Below are 18,961 nucleotides of genomic sequence, written 5' to 3'. Positions count from 1 at the left end.
TTTCACCTGCAAACGAGCCTGGATTTCCAAGGTTTTTTCCCCGCATATCGCTCACGTTTTTTCACCACTTTTCTGCTTTTTTTCTCGCCGCCTAAAAAGCCTCTCGTCGGATCGTATCGAGGGGTTTGACGCGAAGAAGACGATCGTTCGTGCGCAGTCGTGCGGGCTCGGCTGATACGAAGAGCTGATAACACTGAGCAACAACAGCGAGGCTGACGCGGAGAAGAAGGCCTTTGAGCAGAACACACTCGGAACAGCACATCATAAATAAGCGAGATCGCCTCGGTGTCGGTTCTGGATCCGGCCCAGAAACCCGAGTGAGTTCGGATCGAGAGAATGTGAAAACGGAAGCGGCTGAAAAGATCTCGCATGTAGCTCGAGTGTCAAAGATCCACCGAGAGCAGAAGGAAATGTAAAGACTCGACACACGAAGATGTTTATTGTGACGCGAGAGACGAGCCGAGCAGAACCGAGCCTGGACGCGCACACTCGGGCTCCTGGTCGCGGGCAGCAGTGAACGCGAGCCCCGGGCTCAGGAGATGCAACAGAGGCTCTTTCTTCTGCCTCCGCCTGAGGAGAAACGACTGGACCTGCTGTCCTAACGTGCGGATCAGAACCAGAGTTCGGCCTAAGAAAGGCTGTGAGAAGCGAAAAGAGGGAAAAAAGCCCGAGCGGGATCGGAACCGAAGACTCGGCCTCGGTGGCGTCAGCGACGATATCCTGCCCTTTCTGTGACAGAAGAACCTCTTTCAAGGACTCCTGCTCTCACCCGGGGTGTTGCTGTGGATGTGCCTGGAACTGCTGCTTCACCTGCAGGTCCATCAGGCGGTTCTGGACTAGATCTGGACTAGCTTCGTCCACCTCCATCCACCTCCTCCTCTCTCATCCCCTGGACCCCGTCTTTGCTCCTGTCCTCCTGGGGAAGATGGGTTGTTTGGGCAACAGCAAGACAGAAGACCAGAGAAATGAGGAAAAGGCACAAAGAGAAGCGAACAAGAAGATCGAGAAGCAGCTCCAGAAAGACAAGCAGATCTACAGGGCGACACACAGACTACTACTTCTAGGTGAGTTCAACTTGTGTGTGTGTGTGTGTGTGTGTGTGTGTGTGTGTTGACATCATCCTCCTCCTCCAGAGTCTATATGCTCCTCATGTCACACATGCTTATGTAACGTAAAGTGGGCACAACACCTTGAAAAGTGACCTAAACTCTGATGTTACATAATCCATGGGGTGCATGTTGATTGTGATGTCACTGCGTCCAACACGTCCAAGAACCTTGTGTGTGAAGACCGAGGTGTAACGTGTGTGTCAGACGGTGGACCTGAGGTGGGCTGGGTCTCCACGTTACATAAGACCCTCAAGAAAGACGGTCAGACTTTCTCTCTGCTCCAAACCAAAAAAGCTCCTCCTCGAGTCATGTTTGTTCCAACGATCCTTTACGTTTGTGGCGTCGACGGAGGAAGTTGTGGTGACTTTAGTGAAGTTGAAGGACGGGACCTACATGGAGACCAAAACAAAAGTAGTCATTCAATAAATAAAGGAAGTGCTGCCGCTTTCCTAGAGACGTGGGTTTAAATATCTCACATTTGATGAAGTCATGCTGTCACTTAACTAGAAGGTCTTGATGGTCTTTGTTGGTTTGTTGACGAGAACTTCAGTAGATCTTTGTGCTTGAAAGCATCTGCTGGACGTCCTTTGAAGGGTCAGAGATTACAAGTGTAAAGTAGTCGCTCCTCTCCCTCCACATGAAAACCATGGTTTGATGTAACTAGGAAGTTTGTTCGGGTGATTTGGTTCAGTGTTGTGAGCAACTTCCTGTTTGTCGGTCCTGACGAGACCGAACCCCGGGCCAGGAAGACCCCTCGTTGGACTCTTGATGTAGACATGTGGGTCAACGATAAGTTGGCACAACAATAACCATAACAACCATGGATTGACAGATAGAAATAATGTTACTTTAAATGTTTTTGTCACAAGTGAAGATTGTAAACGTTGTCAAATCTCAATATAACTGATTTTTTTTTAGTTCAACAATCTTGACCCAGTTATCGTTCCATCCTAACGTTCTTGTACTCGATGCCATCGGTGCCTAAAACGTCGTTCTCAAGCCAGTTTAAATGTGTTTTTGAAGCCGTCTGTGTATGAAAGTGGTTCTGTCGACGTCTAAAAATACAATCTTGTGATTGTGATCATGGTATCCAGTGGAATAATCCAGTTTATTTTGCAGCCGTGACCATGAAGCCTCGTCGTCGCTTCTTTTCCACAGACTTTATCGATAAAAGTTGAAATATCTCGACGCTCTCAAAGGCTTCCGGGGCGTCGTATAACGTCAACAAACTAATCTTTTGATGCTGGCGTACTTCAGATCACGCTAACTGTTGTTTCTTCCTCAGGAGCTGGGGAGTCCGGAAAAAGCACCATCGTGAAACAGATGCGGATCCTCCACGTCAATGGCTTCAATGCAGAGTGAGTGTGATGACCTTTGACACGTTTCTCTTCCTTCGCCAGGAGTTTCTACCTTTAGTGGAGCTAGAGACGAGAGTCACCACTGGATCATGCGAGGAAACATTGATTTATAGTCGATGACCAGTTTCTTCTTCAAACCTCGTCCACGTCTATAGAAATACTGACGTGAGACGAACCGTTTCCGGTCGTTACTGTTTCAAAGTGATCGTGTGACGACGATCGTCGGTCGTCTGAAGATCCGCTCGTCGGTTCCGGTTCTCCTGCTGTGTCGCCGGCTGTGCAGGTCGTGCGCTGCTGCTGGTTGTAAAGGGTGTGTTAGCATCTTTGCAAGGTTGGACTAGAAAATCTGCACCTAAGGCCGACGAGAGCGCATGACCCAGCGCATGACTCCACAACACTGAGCTATGTGTGTGAATATACCAGTCTGTTTGTGTGTATGTTGGCTTGTCTTTGTTACCAAGACACACACACACACACACACACACACACACACACAGCATCCTTTGGAATAAGATATGCAAAGTTTCTTCTTAGGTTTCCATTTTTTGTGTATCCTTCTTTAAATGTGTCGCATCATGGTTCGTGTTTAAAGAGTCTGTTGGATTTGTTTAGTTCTTCTTTTAAACGTCAGTCGTGGACTTGAAACCAGAACAACGTTTGATCACCAACCACTAGTTTCTCTGATCGGAAACAATCATTCAAGTGATTCCAAAACTTTCATAGGAACATGTGCTCGTACAGTTCTGGTGGTTCATGTACATCATAAACACAAATGTACATTTAAAAAAAAAAGCCTTTACTCAACTAAGTCAATTAAATTGTCAGATGTATTTAAAATTAAACAATCTTAGCTTTACTATAATTTATTTTCTATCAATAACTGATTATGTTTGTCATTTTTGTCCTACAATTAGTTTATTAAATGTTTCTTTAATTGCTACAGTTTTAATATTTTGACATTTATCTTGTGATGTTTATTTTCCATATTTTCTCGACACGTGTGAGTTTATTAACATTATAGTTGTTCAACGATAATGATAAACTAAATACTTTTGAGAAACGAGTCGACAAGAGACTCATTCGCTCACTTTCACTTCAGTTAATTCCACGACTTTCTGGATTTCACTTGGAATTTAATCTCTTGGGAAATGTGATCAGATTTTAAATGTCTCTAAATCGACATGTTTACTCAAATACTGTTGGAATCAGGACGTTTATACAAACACACTTCAGTCTTTACATCTTCCTGCTTTTTTTGACCTGAACCCAAAGTCGAATCAATTAGTTCTTCCTGATTTCTGAGGTGATATTTGGATCCTATTTAACTCTATTTAAAAAATGACATATTCTATCACACTATGTCTACCTACGATAATCCAGTCAATCATTTCGACTGACTTTTACTTTGACGACTTCTAGTGTCTATTGAACCTAAACTTCGACCTTCTCGGATATGTTGTGCGAGACGTTTGATTCGTCGAGTCGACAAGACGAGGAACTCTCTCGAGGTATTTTGTCAAACGTGTTCAGATGTAACACGTCGTCCTCACCGACTCAAGGTTGAGGCTATTAGCTTGTTTTATTTTCCATAAGAATGATTTCTATCAAACGAGGACTCTGTGTCTCTTCAAACAGACATAATGTGACTTGAAGGTCTGTTGAAGTCTTCAATAACAAACCTGAGTCACTCAGAGACAACCTTAGAACATGTGAACCACGAGTGAAGGAAGCTCCAGATAGAAGGTAGAATCCCAGTTATTACTCAACAAAGTGATTCCACTCGACTTGTTGGTCCTGTTTACGCCGATGAGACCAGTTTGGTGGCTTGTTTGAAAAAGTGCTGGATTAAAAAATCCTCTTCCTTGCGCAATATGATCACGTTCATCCATGACTTCTCTTGTGACTCTTCCTTCATCTGTTTTTTTCCTTCTTTTCCAGAGAGAAGAAGCAAAAAATCCAAGACATCAAGAATAATATCAAAGAGGCTATTGAGGTAAGTGACTGGAAGTTCACGCTTAAAGTCCTTCAAACCTCTTCATAACGTCGTCGAACCCATGACGAGTCAAATAAAAGTCTCGGAAGGAGACGATGTACGAGTGGAGATGACTCACTCTTCAGACGAGTGAGGAAGCGGTGACGTCACTGATGAAGTGATCGAATCCACGATGATGTCAATGTATTCCTCGTCGCGACACGAGTGACGACAACATGAAGATGCTTTTTCAAAGATTGTGTCTTATGTGTAGTCGACTTTAGGTCGAACCTCACTATGTTCTGAGCAGAAGTGCAGCGTTTATGGAGCGATAGAGGAAGTCAAAGCTGCTCGTGTGTCAGAAGCTGTAGCTTAGAAATGACCAGAAGTCTAGGTGTTTTATTTCTATGATGAAGTTCAAGCTCTAAGTTAATAACATCCCAGACGTACAGATGTGTTTTAGTGTCAAAAGACGTCACTTTATATTCCGGGTGTTAATATTCAATCAATGTCACGAAGAAACGACGGCCATTAGTCGCTATGATTTGTGTTGATTTTACATGGTGTTGTGTGTTGTTTTTTTACGACAGACCATAGTAACGGCGATGAACACACTGACTCCACCGGTGAAGTTGGCGTCTCCGGAGAACCAGTACCGGATCGAATACGTCCTCAACCTAATCAACCAGAAGGACTTTGAGTTTCCATCCGTGAGTAGCGACAGTAACGCACAACTCTCAGCGACCCACACTGCAGGTGTGCGTCTGTGCTGCGTCTGTGCGGCGGCGGCGGGTCATTTAATTGGATCAATAGCTTATCTGATCACTCTGTTGATCCGGTTTGATCCCGGCGTCTTTGCGCAAGTAGATAATAGGAGGCGACGCTCCACGAATTCCAGGTGATAATCCCTGGACACGAGCGGTAAACACTGTTCACGCCCGTGTGGGTCGGATGGTCTCGGCGGGACTTTTCCATCAACTAATTGTGCGAGTCTAGAGACCGAGTCGCTCCTGTGGCGCCGATTCATTCACTTCTCAACACACCAGTCGCCTCGACACACTTGTTTCTAACCTTTGACTCGAAGACGTGAAGGTCAAATCAAATCTCAGGTGTTGTTGAAACATCTGTGTGTGTGTGTGTGTGTGTGTGTGTGTGTGTGTGTGTGTGTGTGTGTGTGTGTGTGTGTGTGTGTGTGTGTGTGTGTGTGTGTGTGTGTGTGTGTGTGTGTGTGTGTGTGTGTGTGTGTGTGTGTGTGTGTGTGTGTGTGTGTGTGTGTGTGTGTGTGTGTGTGTGTGTGTGTGTGTGTGTGTGTGTGTGTGTGTGTGTGTGTGTGTGTGTGTGTGTGTGTGTGTGTGTGTGTCACTATCCCTCCGCCACTATTTACCATCACTGCACATGTACACACGTCTCACCAAGACACACGTCCGCTGCATGTGGTGTCAACACAGCCCAGAGCTCCTGGTGCCCTCAGACACACACACATGCACAAAGATACACACACACATGGATACATATGCACACACGCACAGATACGTACGCACATACATACACACAGATACTCGCACACGCACACACCGACACAAAAAACAGACTCACACATGCAGACATAAACGCACACTAACACAAAAAACACACACAGACACACACAGTGACACACACTGACAAAGACACACATAAAGACACAGACACACTGGCAAAGACGCACACACAAACACCGATTCAGACACGCACACACAGATACACATGCACACACTGACACAAAAAACAAATTCACACATGCAGACATACACACACACAGGCACAAAAACACACACTGACACACACGCACACAGACACACACAGTGACACACACTGACAAAGACATGCATAAAAACACTGAAAAACACACAGACACACTGGCACAGATGCACACACAAACACTGATGTAGACACACACACAGACACGCTCACACAGAGACACACACTCACACCGACACACACACACACAAAACACATGCAGACACACACACCGACACACAGACACACATGTCTCTTATTTTAAATGTTTACATAAATTCTTTATTTTCTCTCTCACTTTGAGAAAATGTTTGTGCATTAATAGTTGAAACACATGTTTGGATCTAAGAAGCAGAAACGTTGAAATGGTGTGAATATAATGATTGTGTTGCAGGAGTTCTACGATCACACGAAGACACTGTGGCAGGACGAGGGGGTGAAGGGTTGTTTCGAGAGATCCAACGAGTACCAGCTCATCGACTGTGCACAATAGTGAGTGAACCTTATGGGTCTGGAGTCTTGTGACGTCACATCAACACAAACCGTGTTCGACTTTTCTAGTTAAATATATGTTTATAGTGTGTTTTATATCAGTTATTTTATCTTCTATAGTCACATTATTGATTCAAACAAATGTTTGACATGACACTAGTTTAACCTCATTAGAATCGTTTGGTTAAATTTAAATCTGATGAAAATATATTTGTCAAATAACATAAAGCTCATCATTATTTGTTATGGTTGGATGTATTGATTTAAACCGTGGATGTACGAGATGATGTTCTGTCAACTTATCTCGTCCCTTCGTCTCCTCGATATGTTTTATTGTCTCGCACTGATTTTTTTTTTTTTTTTCCGACGATTACATAAGCGCGCCACAGATCTGTGGCCGAGCGAGTTCATGGCTATAAACGGCAACGTTTAGTTATAATTTTAGCAGCGAGAGGAGGTACAAAGTTAGGACGGAGTTTGCTCCGGCTAAATTGCCTTTTTTATGTAACAGCAGTTTGCAGCAGTTTGCAGTGTTTGTGAGCAAACATGGCAGAGGCTGAGTCATCACGGACCAGAGGATGTGAAAAGAGGGGGAGGGGGTGCTCGAAGAAGAGGGGGGGCGTCGGTGTCCACTCCTGGTCAGCCAACGTGTTGTGTGAAGAGAATTTAACTCAAACGCTCTCCATGTTTTCACTCGGACAATTGTTTGATTGTGTGTGTGTGTGTGTGGGGGGGGGGCTCGTGTTTCCTCCCTCTCCTCACATGCTGCTTCATATCTCCTCCATCCCCTCCTTCCTCCCTCCATCGCTCCCTCTCTCCGTCTCTTCTGGAGCTCCTTCAGCCGCACTAGTTTGGGAGATGATAGACTATTAATAGCATCTGTGGTCGGGTCTCCATGGCAACGGTGCTGGAGGCCTGGGCGCTGGGGAGCTATTTTTGAAATGTGCTCTGTAATGTCAGACAGACGCCACTACGCTTCCATTCTCTGTCTCTCCTCTCGCTCGTCCGGCGACACGTGTGTTGGCATGACGGTCGCTCGCCTCACATGCGTGTCTCAGAAGCACACGCACGTTCAAGGGCGTTTGTTGCTAAAGAAATGATGGTTTCACTCACTTCATGGATTTAAATTCAAAGGTGACGTAAATATGAAGCATTTATGTGTATTTATTTAAACTTTAATAATAATGAATATGTGGTTTAATTAGTGCAGTTTTTAAACTTTCTGATCTCACTTTAAATGTGGCTCTAAATATAGACGTCTCTGAGTTAAAGTTAAAATGTTGTTTTACTTTCTGTCCTTTAGTTTCCTGGACAAGATTGACATCGTGAAGCAGAGCGACTACACTCCCACCGACCAGGTGAGTGAACGTTAGCTTCTCCTCCTCCTCCTTCTTCTCTTCCTTCTCCTCATCCTCCTTCTCCTTCTCCTCCTTCTCCTCCTCCTTCTCCTTCTCCTCCTCCTTCTCCTTCTCCTTCTCTTCCTTCTCCTTCACTTCCTCCTCCTCCTCCTTCTCCTTCTCTTCCTTCTCCTCCTTCTCTTCCTTCTCCTCCTCCTCCTTCTCCTTCTCTTCCTTCTCCTCATCCTCCTTCTCCTTCTCCTCCTTCTCCTCCTCCTTCTCCTTCTCCTCCTCCTCCTCCTTCTCCTTCTCTTCCTTCTCTTCCTTCTCCTCCTCCTCCTTCTCCTTCTCTTCCTTCTCCTTCACTTCCTCCTCCTCCTCCTTCTCCTTCTCTTCCTTCTCCTCCTCCTCCTTCTCCTTCTCTTCCTTCTCCTTCACTTCCTCCTCCTCCTCCTTCTCCTTCTCTTCCTTCTCCTCCTCCTCCTTCTCCTTCTCTTCCTTCTCCTTCTCTTCCTTCTCCTCATCCTCCTTCTCTTCCTTCTCCTTCTCTTCCTTTTCCTCCCCATCCTCCTTTCCTTTATCCTCCTCCTTCCCTTGCTTCTCCTCATCCTCCTTCTCTTCCATTTCCTCCTTTCCTTCATCCTCCTCCTTCTCTTCCTCGCCCTCCTCCTCCTCCCTCCATCTCATGTCTCACTTGTGTCCCTGTTCCTCCTCCAGGATCTGCTGCGGTGCAGAGTTCTGACTTCAGGCATCTTTGAGACTCGATTCCAAGTGGACAAAGTGAACTTTCAGTACGTGGATCATAAGAGAATCACTCGTTTGACTTCATTCTTACATTAGTATGTGTTCATTGTTCAGACGTTCGATGATGATGTTCATCATATATCATATTATTACAATGATCTTAACCCCATCTTGCAAAATAAAAACATAACTGTTCGTAAAGTAATGATAAAAGGGGCTCAATCAAAGTTAAATATCAGATTATTTGTCATAGTAATAGATTACTTTAAAGCATAATATTGATGTGGAATATTTACTATTTTCTTTCAACATGGTCTCACTTTACATATCAAAATTCTAATCAAATATTCAAGAATGTAAAGTTGTGGCGATAATAATCAAGTATAATGTGGCTGTGGGATACTAACATTGACATGTGTGTATATATATATATATATATATATATATATATATATATATAAAATCATGGATAAAGAGACAATTTATCATTTAGTCACAAATTGATTGAATCAAATCAGATTCATGTCATCACTTCCTCTTCATCTGTTTCAATCCTCCCTCTATATGAGATCATGAATCTAGTGAAATGTCATGTTAGATTCATACTTTTATTGTCTTAACCTTCTTTCTCTCTTAAAGAAAGATCGTGTTTCACTAGATGGCAGCATTTGCTTCTTTATATAACCTCTCATGTCTCCACAGCATGTTCGATGTCGGCGGTCAGAGAGATGAACGCAGGAAATGGATTCAGTGCTTTAACGGTGATTGACTTTTGTTCACCCTCTAACCTGACTTTGACCCCTCCGGCCTGCGACTGACCTCTGTCTCCGTGACCCCGCAGATGTAACGGCCATCATCTTCGTGGTGGCCAGTAGCAGCTACAACATGGTGATCAGAGAGGACAATCAAACCAACCGTTTACAAGAGGCTCTCAACCTCTTCAAGAACATCTGGAACAACAGGTTTGTCGTCATTACCCTCCGTGTCTCTGGAACTCGTGCTATTTTAAGAAAAGGTTGTGTCAGAGTCTGGATTCTCGCTTGACACGCTTGTTATTGTCTGTAGGTTTTATGAAAATAACTTATGGGAGGGAATAGATCCCTCGTGGAGGCTTCATTTATTTCTGTTATATTTAGTGTTCCCTGGAATCAAACGTTTATTTAGAGGTTACCAACAATGTTCTCTTCATCCTCGTCTGTGACCTTAACCTCTGAAGATGACCTGGTTCTGTTCTCCTCAGGTGGCTGCGGACCATCTCGGTCATCTTGTTCCTGAATAAACAGGATCTACTGGCGGAGAAAGTGCTGGCGGGGAAGTCTAAAATCGAGGATTATTTTCCAGAGTTCGCTCGCTACACCACGCCTGATGACGGTGAGTTTACTTTTGAACGGAGTCGAACTCCAACACGGATTTTTTCATATAAAATAAGAACAAGAACAAAGAGAAATAAAGAGAAAGAACAGGATGATACAATCTAAGTCTAAAGAACATAGATCAAAGAGAAATAAAAAAAACAAAGGATACAAAGACTAACATGGAACAGAACATCATGATACTTTTACTCCACTCCTGCCCCCGAACTCAGAATTGTACAATTTAATAAGGTAAGGTAAGGTAAGACTTTATAGCCCGAGTTTAATGTCAGACAGGATTTGTCGGACCGATGCAAGAACCATCTCAGTCCAGACTCTTCTTACATGATGTCAACACTCGTCACAAACGCTAACGTCTATTTAAAAGCTTTTTTATGAGTAAAAAAAACATATAAAACATTCAATATAAATGTGAAATATGTTGTAGAAAGTGTCCTTCAATCGCACAAGTTATTTTCATGAATCAAAACGTTTTTTTTTTTTAAAGATGTTAGAGTTTGCAACGTGTGACGTCGCCACGTAGGAAGTATCCGGACCAAAATAGCGAGCTGGAAAATGCCGTGCGATAAATCCAAAAATGATATGACCAGCGTAAAACTGTTTATTGTATGTTCAATATAATAACAATACACCTGAACCCACTGGGAACTGTTTTACAACTTTATTGACAGCGTAATCGTAACATCACGCCAAATAACATCCACTCTGTTGTCTTTATCATGCTCTTCCGCATGCTCTCTGGTCGCTATGGTAACGTGTAAACATGCCTTCAAAATAAAACGATACAGGTAAAATACCGACCACCATGAAAGGAGTATAAAGTGCATGTTTTACTCGCCATAACACGCTAACATATCACGTGAGCCAGATGCGAGAAGAGAATCCGGTAACTTTTCAAAATAAAACATCGCGACTCGGATAATTAAAAAAAGCAGAGATTATGCAAATGTTTTATCCTTTCTCTGCGGACCCCTGGTGTAGAAAACATCGGTGATGATGAGTCGACGTGGTTTTAAGGATCGGATCTAATTTTGTGTGTCATCTCTGCAGCGACACCAGAACCTGGAGAAGATCCTCGAGTTACGAGAGCAAAATACTTCATAAGAGATGAATTCTTGGTGAGTGTTTGGATGACTGTGTGTCCAAGTTAAGACGTGATCAAATACTGACTCTTGAATGTCCCTCCTCCAGAGGATCAGCACCGCCAGTGGAGACGGAAGACACTACTGCTATCCTCACTTCACCTGCGCCGTCGACACGGAAAACATCCGCCGCGTCTTCAACGACTGTCGAGACATCATCCAGAGGATGCACCTGCGGCAGTACGAGCTCTTGTGATCCCGCAGCGGAAGCAGTTTTGGCCAAACAAAAAAAAGAAAGAAAAGAAAAATACCACGGAGAGACGAAGAGAAGATTCCAGATTCTCTCATCGACCCCTTTTCCAGAGACGAGTGTGAGCTCTCGTGAAGGCCAAACTAACACACACACACACAAATATTCTAATACAAACGAAGCCTAAACTGATGCAAAGTCCTCACCACGAGTCGATGAGGTACACGTTGAAGCGTCTCCACTACAACTCTTCTCATGTATCATTCTCTGTCATCTTTATATCGAGGGTCCAGTCAGAACTGTGGTGCCGGGACTGAAGTTCAACATGGAGGAGTAACACCTTTGCTACTCCTGTGACGATAACACTTGTGTCCATTTTCACAACAGCCTTTTGACAAACGCAGACTAACCACCGCCTCGGAGCTCAGATCCTTCTTTCCATCTCATATCCAGGATTTTCCAACACAGGATCAAAAATAGCTGCTTTTTTTCTGTCTGGACTGCACGACCAGCTGAACCCACCACACACTGGCCTGAAGTGGTCTTTGAGATGAAACTGTTTGACTGTGCAGCTGACCTCACGCCTCCATCACCCGGAGACAGGACTCGTCTGGATGGTTACGACGTAACAGGTGTGGATCTGTGTCGCGAGGCCTGAACCGAACTGATTCCCCACCAGACTGTTGACGGCGGCGCACGTGGGGGGGATTTATTAAAGAAACAGAAGACTTTTATGAAACGTATCAGACAGAGGGGCGCAGAGCTCCTCAGTACAAACCATATAAGAGAAATGTCTTCATGTCATGATTGATTCTGTCTCCACAGCAGTTTTTGTCTGTGTAGACCTTCGTGCCATCGTGCCCTGTGCGCTTTCTTTCTTAACCTCCGCTCTCTCCGTCTCATCACCAGTACCTTCGTCTCGCCCCCCGTCTTCGACCCATCTTTCACGCCGACCTTTCTTTGCGGGCAGCCCCCCTTCCAAAAATTAAGTAACCCAGGAGTTAAAAAAAAAAAAAGACGATGAAACCTATTCTCTCACTTTCTTTTTCCTCTTCCCATCCATCCATATCTCTTCCTCTCCTCCCCTGGCCTCTTGCTCCTTCGTTCGTTTGTCTTTATTTTACTTTACTGCTGAACTATTATTCTTGTACAGATTGTAAAATGTATTATTTTGTACAACTTTATTGAAAAAATAACTTTTAGAAGATCCCTGTGCCTTGATCACGACTGTACGTGTGTTATGAGCTAAAGTGGGTGTCATACTGCGCTGTATAGCTTGGCCAACCCCATTCTCACCACTTTCTTTTCTCCCCCTCTCTCTCTCGGCCCTCCCTCTGCTGGAGGACGTCCATGCGTAGCTTTTTTTTAATTTTTAGTTTAATTTCTCACCTCTCTATCCCCCTCCACTCCCTTTCTTTATGATTTAAATGTCTATTTTTGGATCCATATACCCCAAAAAGATGAATATATGAAATGTATATGGGTTTTAAAAAAGTATTTTATTAGAAATCAAATGAACCTTGACAAATTGTACACTTAATAGTGTGCGTATTGCTATAACTTAAATCCTTTCAACTGAAGTTGTGTTGAGGTGTCTTGTTTTCTCTTCCTTTGAGTAGATTTCTAAAGACGCGAGCTGCTTCTTTTCCACACGGATCTATTATTTTCAAGCAGGGGTGTCGTCCTCACGCTGCAGGACTTAATCTCCTCGATTTCATTTAAGATGTTCATAACTGTCGGAGCCTTTTGAACAGGAGCTCTAACAAATAAAGGGTTTTTTTGGTTTCAGACAGCTAAATATGTCATTGCACTAACACACTCGACACACACACACACACGGTTGCTGCGGCGACGTCTGAAGAGAATTGTTAAAATGAACATATGGTCGTAGTTTAAATAAAGTTCTCGGTTATTGGACACAAAGATTTGTTAATTAAAGTGTAATAGGATTTAAAAAAAAAGAGTCCAAACAATGTTTTTTGCTATTATAACATAGACTCAAGCTGGAGAACATGAACAATTACATCCCCATATGTTTTACTCTTAAAAATATACTTATTATAAATAAACCATAAATCATTCTTATTTCAAAGTTTCAGGAGTTTTGCATAACAAATTGATAGTTTTGTGAAAGGCAGGCCATATAAAATGAATACACGTTCAAAATAATATTGATCTTTATATGTATTCTTGGATTAGGTTAAGGAAGAATAACTACGTAATAGTCGAAATTAAATGAATACAAAACATGTCAAAGCATTGACGTCATTACTAGAATGTAGCAGTAAATGTAAACACGCAGTTATAAACAATAGGTAACGATTGCGCTGAACATATTTTGAGATATTATGTGATTTAAATGTCATGTTATAAAACATTTGCTGGAAATAATCGCCGTTTGTGTCGCGCTGACGTCATCACGCACTTAAACCCCGCCCCTCGGCGACTTCCTCCCGCCCCTCCCTCCTCCGCTCAGCAAGTTAGCATTAGCTCGTTAGCCTCCAGCAGCTGTCGGTGGCAGTCATCCAGTCAGCCTCCGAAGGCGGTGTTTGTTCCGTCTCCTTCCTCCCGAAGACCAGCCGTGGACGGCCGGGAGCCAATCTAACGTCCTCCCCGGGTCACCTGAAGACGCTCTGGGTCATGGCCAGACAAGAACAAGTCCTGGTGCTAGAACCGCAACACGAACTCAAATTCAGAGGTACCTTCAGGGCAGGGCCAGGAGCCGAACGACCGCTTTAGAAATAGAAACATTCGGTTCCTGGGTTGACTTTTCTGACGATATACTGTTAAAATCCGTCCGAGCTCGTCAATAAGACGCAGTTTATCTTCATAAGTGCGATATCGGTGCGACGATACTAGGGAGCTAGCTTGTTAGCTGCTAGCTATGCTAGCTGTCACTGCAACGTCAGGAAGGCCGATCGAAGCTCATTCATTTGTGTCGAACCGCGTCGTTACTTCCATAATATCACCAGTGGTTGAATGTCTGCACTTAGAGACGCTGCAACGGTGTAACTGGACGTGTATTTGTTCTAGTATTTTCTACTGCCGACCGGATCTACTCTGCAGAATTAGCAGCTCATTTCACAACATTTAAATTCAGATGATCGAAACATTCCTCTTCAGATTTGTAGATTACAGTCGTTAAGAACTGCAGCAGAATTCAGAAGCATAGGAATGTAATGGTCCTAAGATGATATAACCTTGGTACCGTGTACTTGATGTACTATAGTAACTGTCATTTGCATAGAACGTGTTTTATTTGACTACATTGTAAGTCATCTTTATTTATATAGCGCTTTTCCATACCAGGGTCACAAAGCGCTTAAACAATACTCAATAAAGTATATACTTTAAAGGTCGTGATAAAACTGATAACACAACAGGAGTTCCAGAAAATGAAGGAAAAGCCTGAACAAATAAAAACGTCTTAAGATGTTTCTTGAAGGAGTCAGTAGATCATCAAGAGCAAAGACAGAGAAGATGGTTCCAAAGCTTAGGAGCAACAGCCTGGAAGGATTTCTCTCCTCTGGTCCTGAGCCGTGTATTGAGAAGAAATCCATGTAGTGCTTGTTATATTTATAATGCGTGCACTCACCCGGGTTTTCTAGACTCGATGTTACTGATCTTGGAAATTATGAGACTTGTGTGAGAGAAAAACAAGGTTTAATGGTAACATAAGGAAGATATGGTTCTAAGAGTTGACTGTACTTGTTTTGTTTTCTCTCCTCAGGTCCATTTACAGACGTAGTCACTGCCACTTTGAAGCTCATCAACCCCACAGATAGGAATGTATGTTTCAAAGTCAAGACCACTGCTCCACGCAGGTACTGTGTGCGCCCCAACAGTGGCATCATCGACGGCAGAACCTCCATTAACGTGTCGGGTCAGTGACGTACTTGCCTTAAAGTTGGACTTTACATGTCTTTTGTTAATCTTGTTTTCTCTTTTGTTCTGGCAGTTATGCTTCAACCATTTGAATATGACCCAAATGAAAAGAGCAAGCACAAATTCATGGTTCAGTCCATGTTGGCTCCGTACGACATGACTGACATGGAAGGAGTTGTAAGTATTTGAAATCCCACGAAGGCTAATGTGTCACTAGCTAAAATGATTTACAATATATAGTATTACTAAGTAACTGATCCTGCAGGTTGTGATTGTATTAAGATGCTTGATATCAAGACGTTCTTTAGGTCGTGTGAAAAGTGAAAAACCAAACAATATTGTATCTGAAACATCCTGATTTAATCATCTTTGACTGGATTATCTTCTCGTCCAAAGTGGAAGGAAGCGAAGCCAGAGGAGCTGATGGATTCTAAGCTGCGGTGTGCGTTCGAGATGCCTGTAGAAAATGACAAAGCTGTGAGTAAAAGTAACTTAAATCACTTTCAAAGTACTGTGTGTTATCACATCACCACTTTTGAGTTTTCATTGGTTCATGAACACATGCACACTTCATGCACTTGTTTTTACTTCAACTTCAATCATGTCCTTTCTGATAATATGGTCTGTAATATTTAGCATATTTCTGTTCTCATCAAAACTTTACAGATATCAAGTCATACACGTTTAGTAAACACATTTACATGGAAATATTAGTTTCTAAGACGGCATCAAAATCACTTTTTTAATTAAAAAAAACATCCAATTTCTAGCACTGTTTATATTCTGTCTAAATAATTAATTGTCCGAAAGTTAAATGTAAAAAATGTTATGTAGAAAAAGTGCTATAAATGTGATGCCGTTTTAAAAAAATCAGTGTAATAAATTCATATTCAAGTCGTATGATCACGTTTACGTCATGTCATCCAACTTTATCGACACCGTTTCTTTAATCATTCATTCACTTCTGAGTTGTTTTGGTTCTCATCCCATCTTTTGCATGCGACCTCGCCCTCTCGCCCCCCGACCCCCCGACCCTCCACAGCACGAGAGCGAGGCCGACAAAACGGTGACCTCCTCTGCCCCCTCTGTTAAGACGGAGCACAGTGTGCTGCCCAAGTCAGCCAGTGCTTCGCTGGACGACGGAGAAGTCAAGAAGATCATGGAGGAGTGCAAGCGTCTGCAGATGGAAGTGCAACGGTTACGGGAGGAAAACAGACAGATCCGGGTGAGCGACTACACCTGGAACAATTTAAAGGGAGCATCTGAGGCTTTATACCATAAATAATCCTGAAGGTTCTTTTGTTTAATGTTTGATATTCTTGAAAATAGTTAATACTGAGGCGTTGTTTAACTATCTTATTACCGTATTTTCCGCACTATAAGGTTCTCTTAAAAGCCTTTAATTTTCTCAAAATACGACAGTGCGCCTTATATATGAACATTACCTGGAGTTACTTGTTTACAAACACGTTCATGACTCTGGGCCGACACGCCTTGGGCGGGATTACGTCATTGTGTCGTCACGGGGTGGGATTTACAACGCACGTCACATCATGGCGGACGTCTATGGAGTAAGATTACTGCCATCATTTTGAGCGAGTGTGTCTTGGTTGTTGTACACTAAAAATCACTCTGCTGCGCACTCAACCAGTCACACAAGTGCGTTCAACGTGTCATACACGTGCGCTCTAGCTGTCATACATGCGCTCAACTTCACTGTCTCGTGCGCTGCTGCTTGAAGCCTTTTAAACATCATTGGAACATCTTTACCATGGGAGTGAACGGAGTTGTCAGAACGCTTAATAAAGTTTGACTTTATCGGATTGTTTTGTTGACGTTCCCCTTAGCTCAGCTTTATCTATGGATGATAACACAACCCCAGTCAAACGTTTGACTGTATCTTTTATTCTATGCGCCTTATAATCCGGTGCATCCTTGTTGTTCTCGGTCAATAAAGGACTAATCATTTAGGAAGTGTGACTAAACCGTAGACTGATCTCTTGATGCCCATCCTTCCCCTCAGGAGGACGACGGCTTGAGGAAGAGGAAGGTGACGTCAGCGTCCGCCTCTCACGGCTCCTCCTCCATCATGGCGTCCTCTGCCATGCGAGATGAAGGCCTCAGCACTCGTGTGCTGGCGCTGTGCGTCCTCTTCTTCGTCATCGGAGTCATCATCGGCAAGCTGGTCATTTAGACCCGGACGGACAGGCGTGCCTGAGCGACAGGAGTCGGGGGGTGTGTTTAGGTTTCTGTTGATTACTCTTCTTTCTTTCTTTCGACATGTACGGCAATATCACGCGTCTGGGTGGAGAATTATTTAATGTATAAAGAGAAAAAAGAAGGAAGACAAAAGTTTTAAGTGTGATTGTTTTGTCACAAGTCTTGCTGTTTTTTTTTCTTTCTGAAATAATCACCTCTGTTCTGTTCTCTCCGTCCATCCCTTCATCTCCAAAGGATCGACCCAAACTTGCACAGTTAGTTAGCAGTGTGTGTGTGTGTGTGTGCGTGTGTGTCTTTTGTGTGGCTTCACATTCTGGCCGAGCGTCTCGGGTCTTCGGTCGCGCCGAAGTCCGAGTCCTCGTGTCGTGTAAAGAAAAGGGTGCAACACTCCTGCGACCTCTCTTCCACGTATTACTGATAACCTCCATGGAGAGTTGGACTCTGCGTCTTCACCTTCTTGACATGACATCATCGTGCGAGCCAGGACACGCCGTTTGTGTTTGTGTGGGAGGGCTGGTGTGACTGGACGCGTGTTCGCCCCACTAACTGTTAGTCCCATCACAGAACATGTGAGTATTAGTCTTACCATACTGTACTTTGGCTTGTGGAGAATCTTATGCTTAAATCTAAACATGGTCACAAGCTAACGAAACAGGGAAACCTTGAAGGATTTGAATGCAAAACTATAAATAAAACAGTATGCAGCAATAGTTTTGTTTTATTTTTGCCCTCCGTCTGCTGTACAAAGCTATCGTTTGCTCTTTTCATTTCCTCCAATACTTAGCTTTCCACTGCATGGCATAAATTATTTGACTTTATTTCCAGTGTAGATCTGTCATGGTGACACCATCACTGTCTTTAAGGAAGGGACCATTTTGTTTTTCTATCATTTAGCATTTATTATTGATTTGACTGTGGTGCTACATGTGTTATCATTTGACCAATCACAGTCGAGAGAAATGTCGCTAACACTAGGGAGTCTGGGGTGAACCTGTGAACACACACTACATTTGACTTGACATCACACACACCTGGTTAACCACACAATAATTGGATACTCTTTTGTATGTACATGACAATAAAATGTATCAAACCGATCACTGGCGATTCTTAAACTGTCGTCGAGGACGGACGCTTGACCTTGTAGCACCATGAATAATTAAAACACGTGAACCCTCAACATGTCTGGTGTTTAAGATGAATACATGAATCTGTGTCACGAGATCTAAAGGATAATCTTTTTGTTTGATGCATTTGCTGATCCATCACGGAGTCGACCAGATGTGACGGATGTAAAAGAAAATTGCCAGTAAAACAAACCTCTAATTAAATACAATATAACTGTTAGTTTCCAATATCTATC

The 18,961-nt window shown here is 43.2% G+C and overlaps 2 protein-coding genes across 3 annotated transcripts; both read left to right on the top strand.

Annotated features, from left to right (window-relative positions):
• The first annotated feature begins 578 nt into the window (after window positions 1-578).
• On the top strand, window positions 579-13,073 carry gnas (GNAS complex locus). Its single transcript, XM_087781678.1, has 12 exons — window positions 579-1,064; window positions 2,395-2,467; window positions 4,406-4,460; window positions 5,030-5,149; window positions 6,610-6,707; window positions 8,011-8,065; window positions 8,762-8,835; window positions 9,491-9,549; window positions 9,630-9,750; window positions 10,029-10,159; window positions 11,212-11,279; window positions 11,353-13,073. The coding sequence occupies exons 1-12, from the start codon at window positions 926-928 to the stop codon at window positions 11,497-11,499; spliced, it is 1,140 nt and encodes a 379-aa protein (XP_087637804.1). The 5' UTR covers window positions 579-925; the 3' UTR covers window positions 11,500-13,073.
• Window positions 13,074-13,969: 896 nt separating this feature from the next.
• On the top strand, window positions 13,970-18,695 carry LOC148058810 (vesicle-associated membrane protein-associated protein B-like). 2 transcript variants are annotated; one of them, XM_087781680.1, is made up of 6 exons: window positions 13,970-14,191; window positions 15,224-15,376; window positions 15,452-15,555; window positions 15,775-15,855; window positions 16,472-16,603; window positions 17,402-18,695. In XM_087781680.1, exons 1-6 carry the CDS (start codon window positions 14,134-14,136, stop codon window positions 17,570-17,572), a joined length of 699 nt encoding a protein of 232 aa, XP_087637806.1. In that variant the 5' UTR covers window positions 13,970-14,133; the 3' UTR covers window positions 17,573-18,695. The 2 variants fall into 2 exon arrangements, with proteins under 2 accessions (XP_087637806.1, XP_087637805.1); XM_087781679.1 differs by having other exon boundaries at window positions 13,972-14,191; window positions 16,421-16,603.
• Window positions 18,696-18,961: the final 266 nt, after the last annotated feature.

This window comes from Callionymus lyra, chromosome 19 (assembly GCF_982586985.1).
Source record: "Callionymus lyra chromosome 19, fCalLyr1.hap1.1, whole genome shotgun sequence".
Classification (NCBI taxonomy): Eukaryota; Metazoa; Chordata; class Actinopteri; order Syngnathiformes; family Callionymidae; genus Callionymus; species Callionymus lyra.
The sequence above is the reverse complement of the archived record's forward strand: the minus strand, read 5'-3'. Positions and strand labels throughout refer to the sequence as shown.

Coding starts and splice junctions, on each gene's coding strand:
- LOC148058810 (XM_087781679.1), top strand. CDS start 14,134: ATGGCCAGACAAGAACAAGTCCTGGTGCTAGAACCGCAACACGAACTC. Junction 14,192..15,223: donor ACACGAACTCAAATTCAGAG/GTACCTTCAGGG, acceptor TTCTCTCCTCAG/GTCCATTTACAGACGTAGTC. Junction 15,556..15,774: donor TGACTGACATGGAAGGAGTT/GTAAGTATTTGA, acceptor TCTCGTCCAAAG/TGGAAGGAAGCGAAGCCAGA.
- gnas (XM_087781678.1), top strand. CDS start 926: ATGGGTTGTTTGGGCAACAGCAAGACAGAAGACCAGAGAAATGAGGAA. Junction 10,160..11,211: donor CTACACCACGCCTGATGACG/GTGAGTTTACTT, acceptor TCATCTCTGCAG/CGACACCAGAACCTGGAGAA. Junction 11,280..11,352: donor TCATAAGAGATGAATTCTTG/GTGAGTGTTTGG, acceptor TCCCTCCTCCAG/AGGATCAGCACCGCCAGTGG.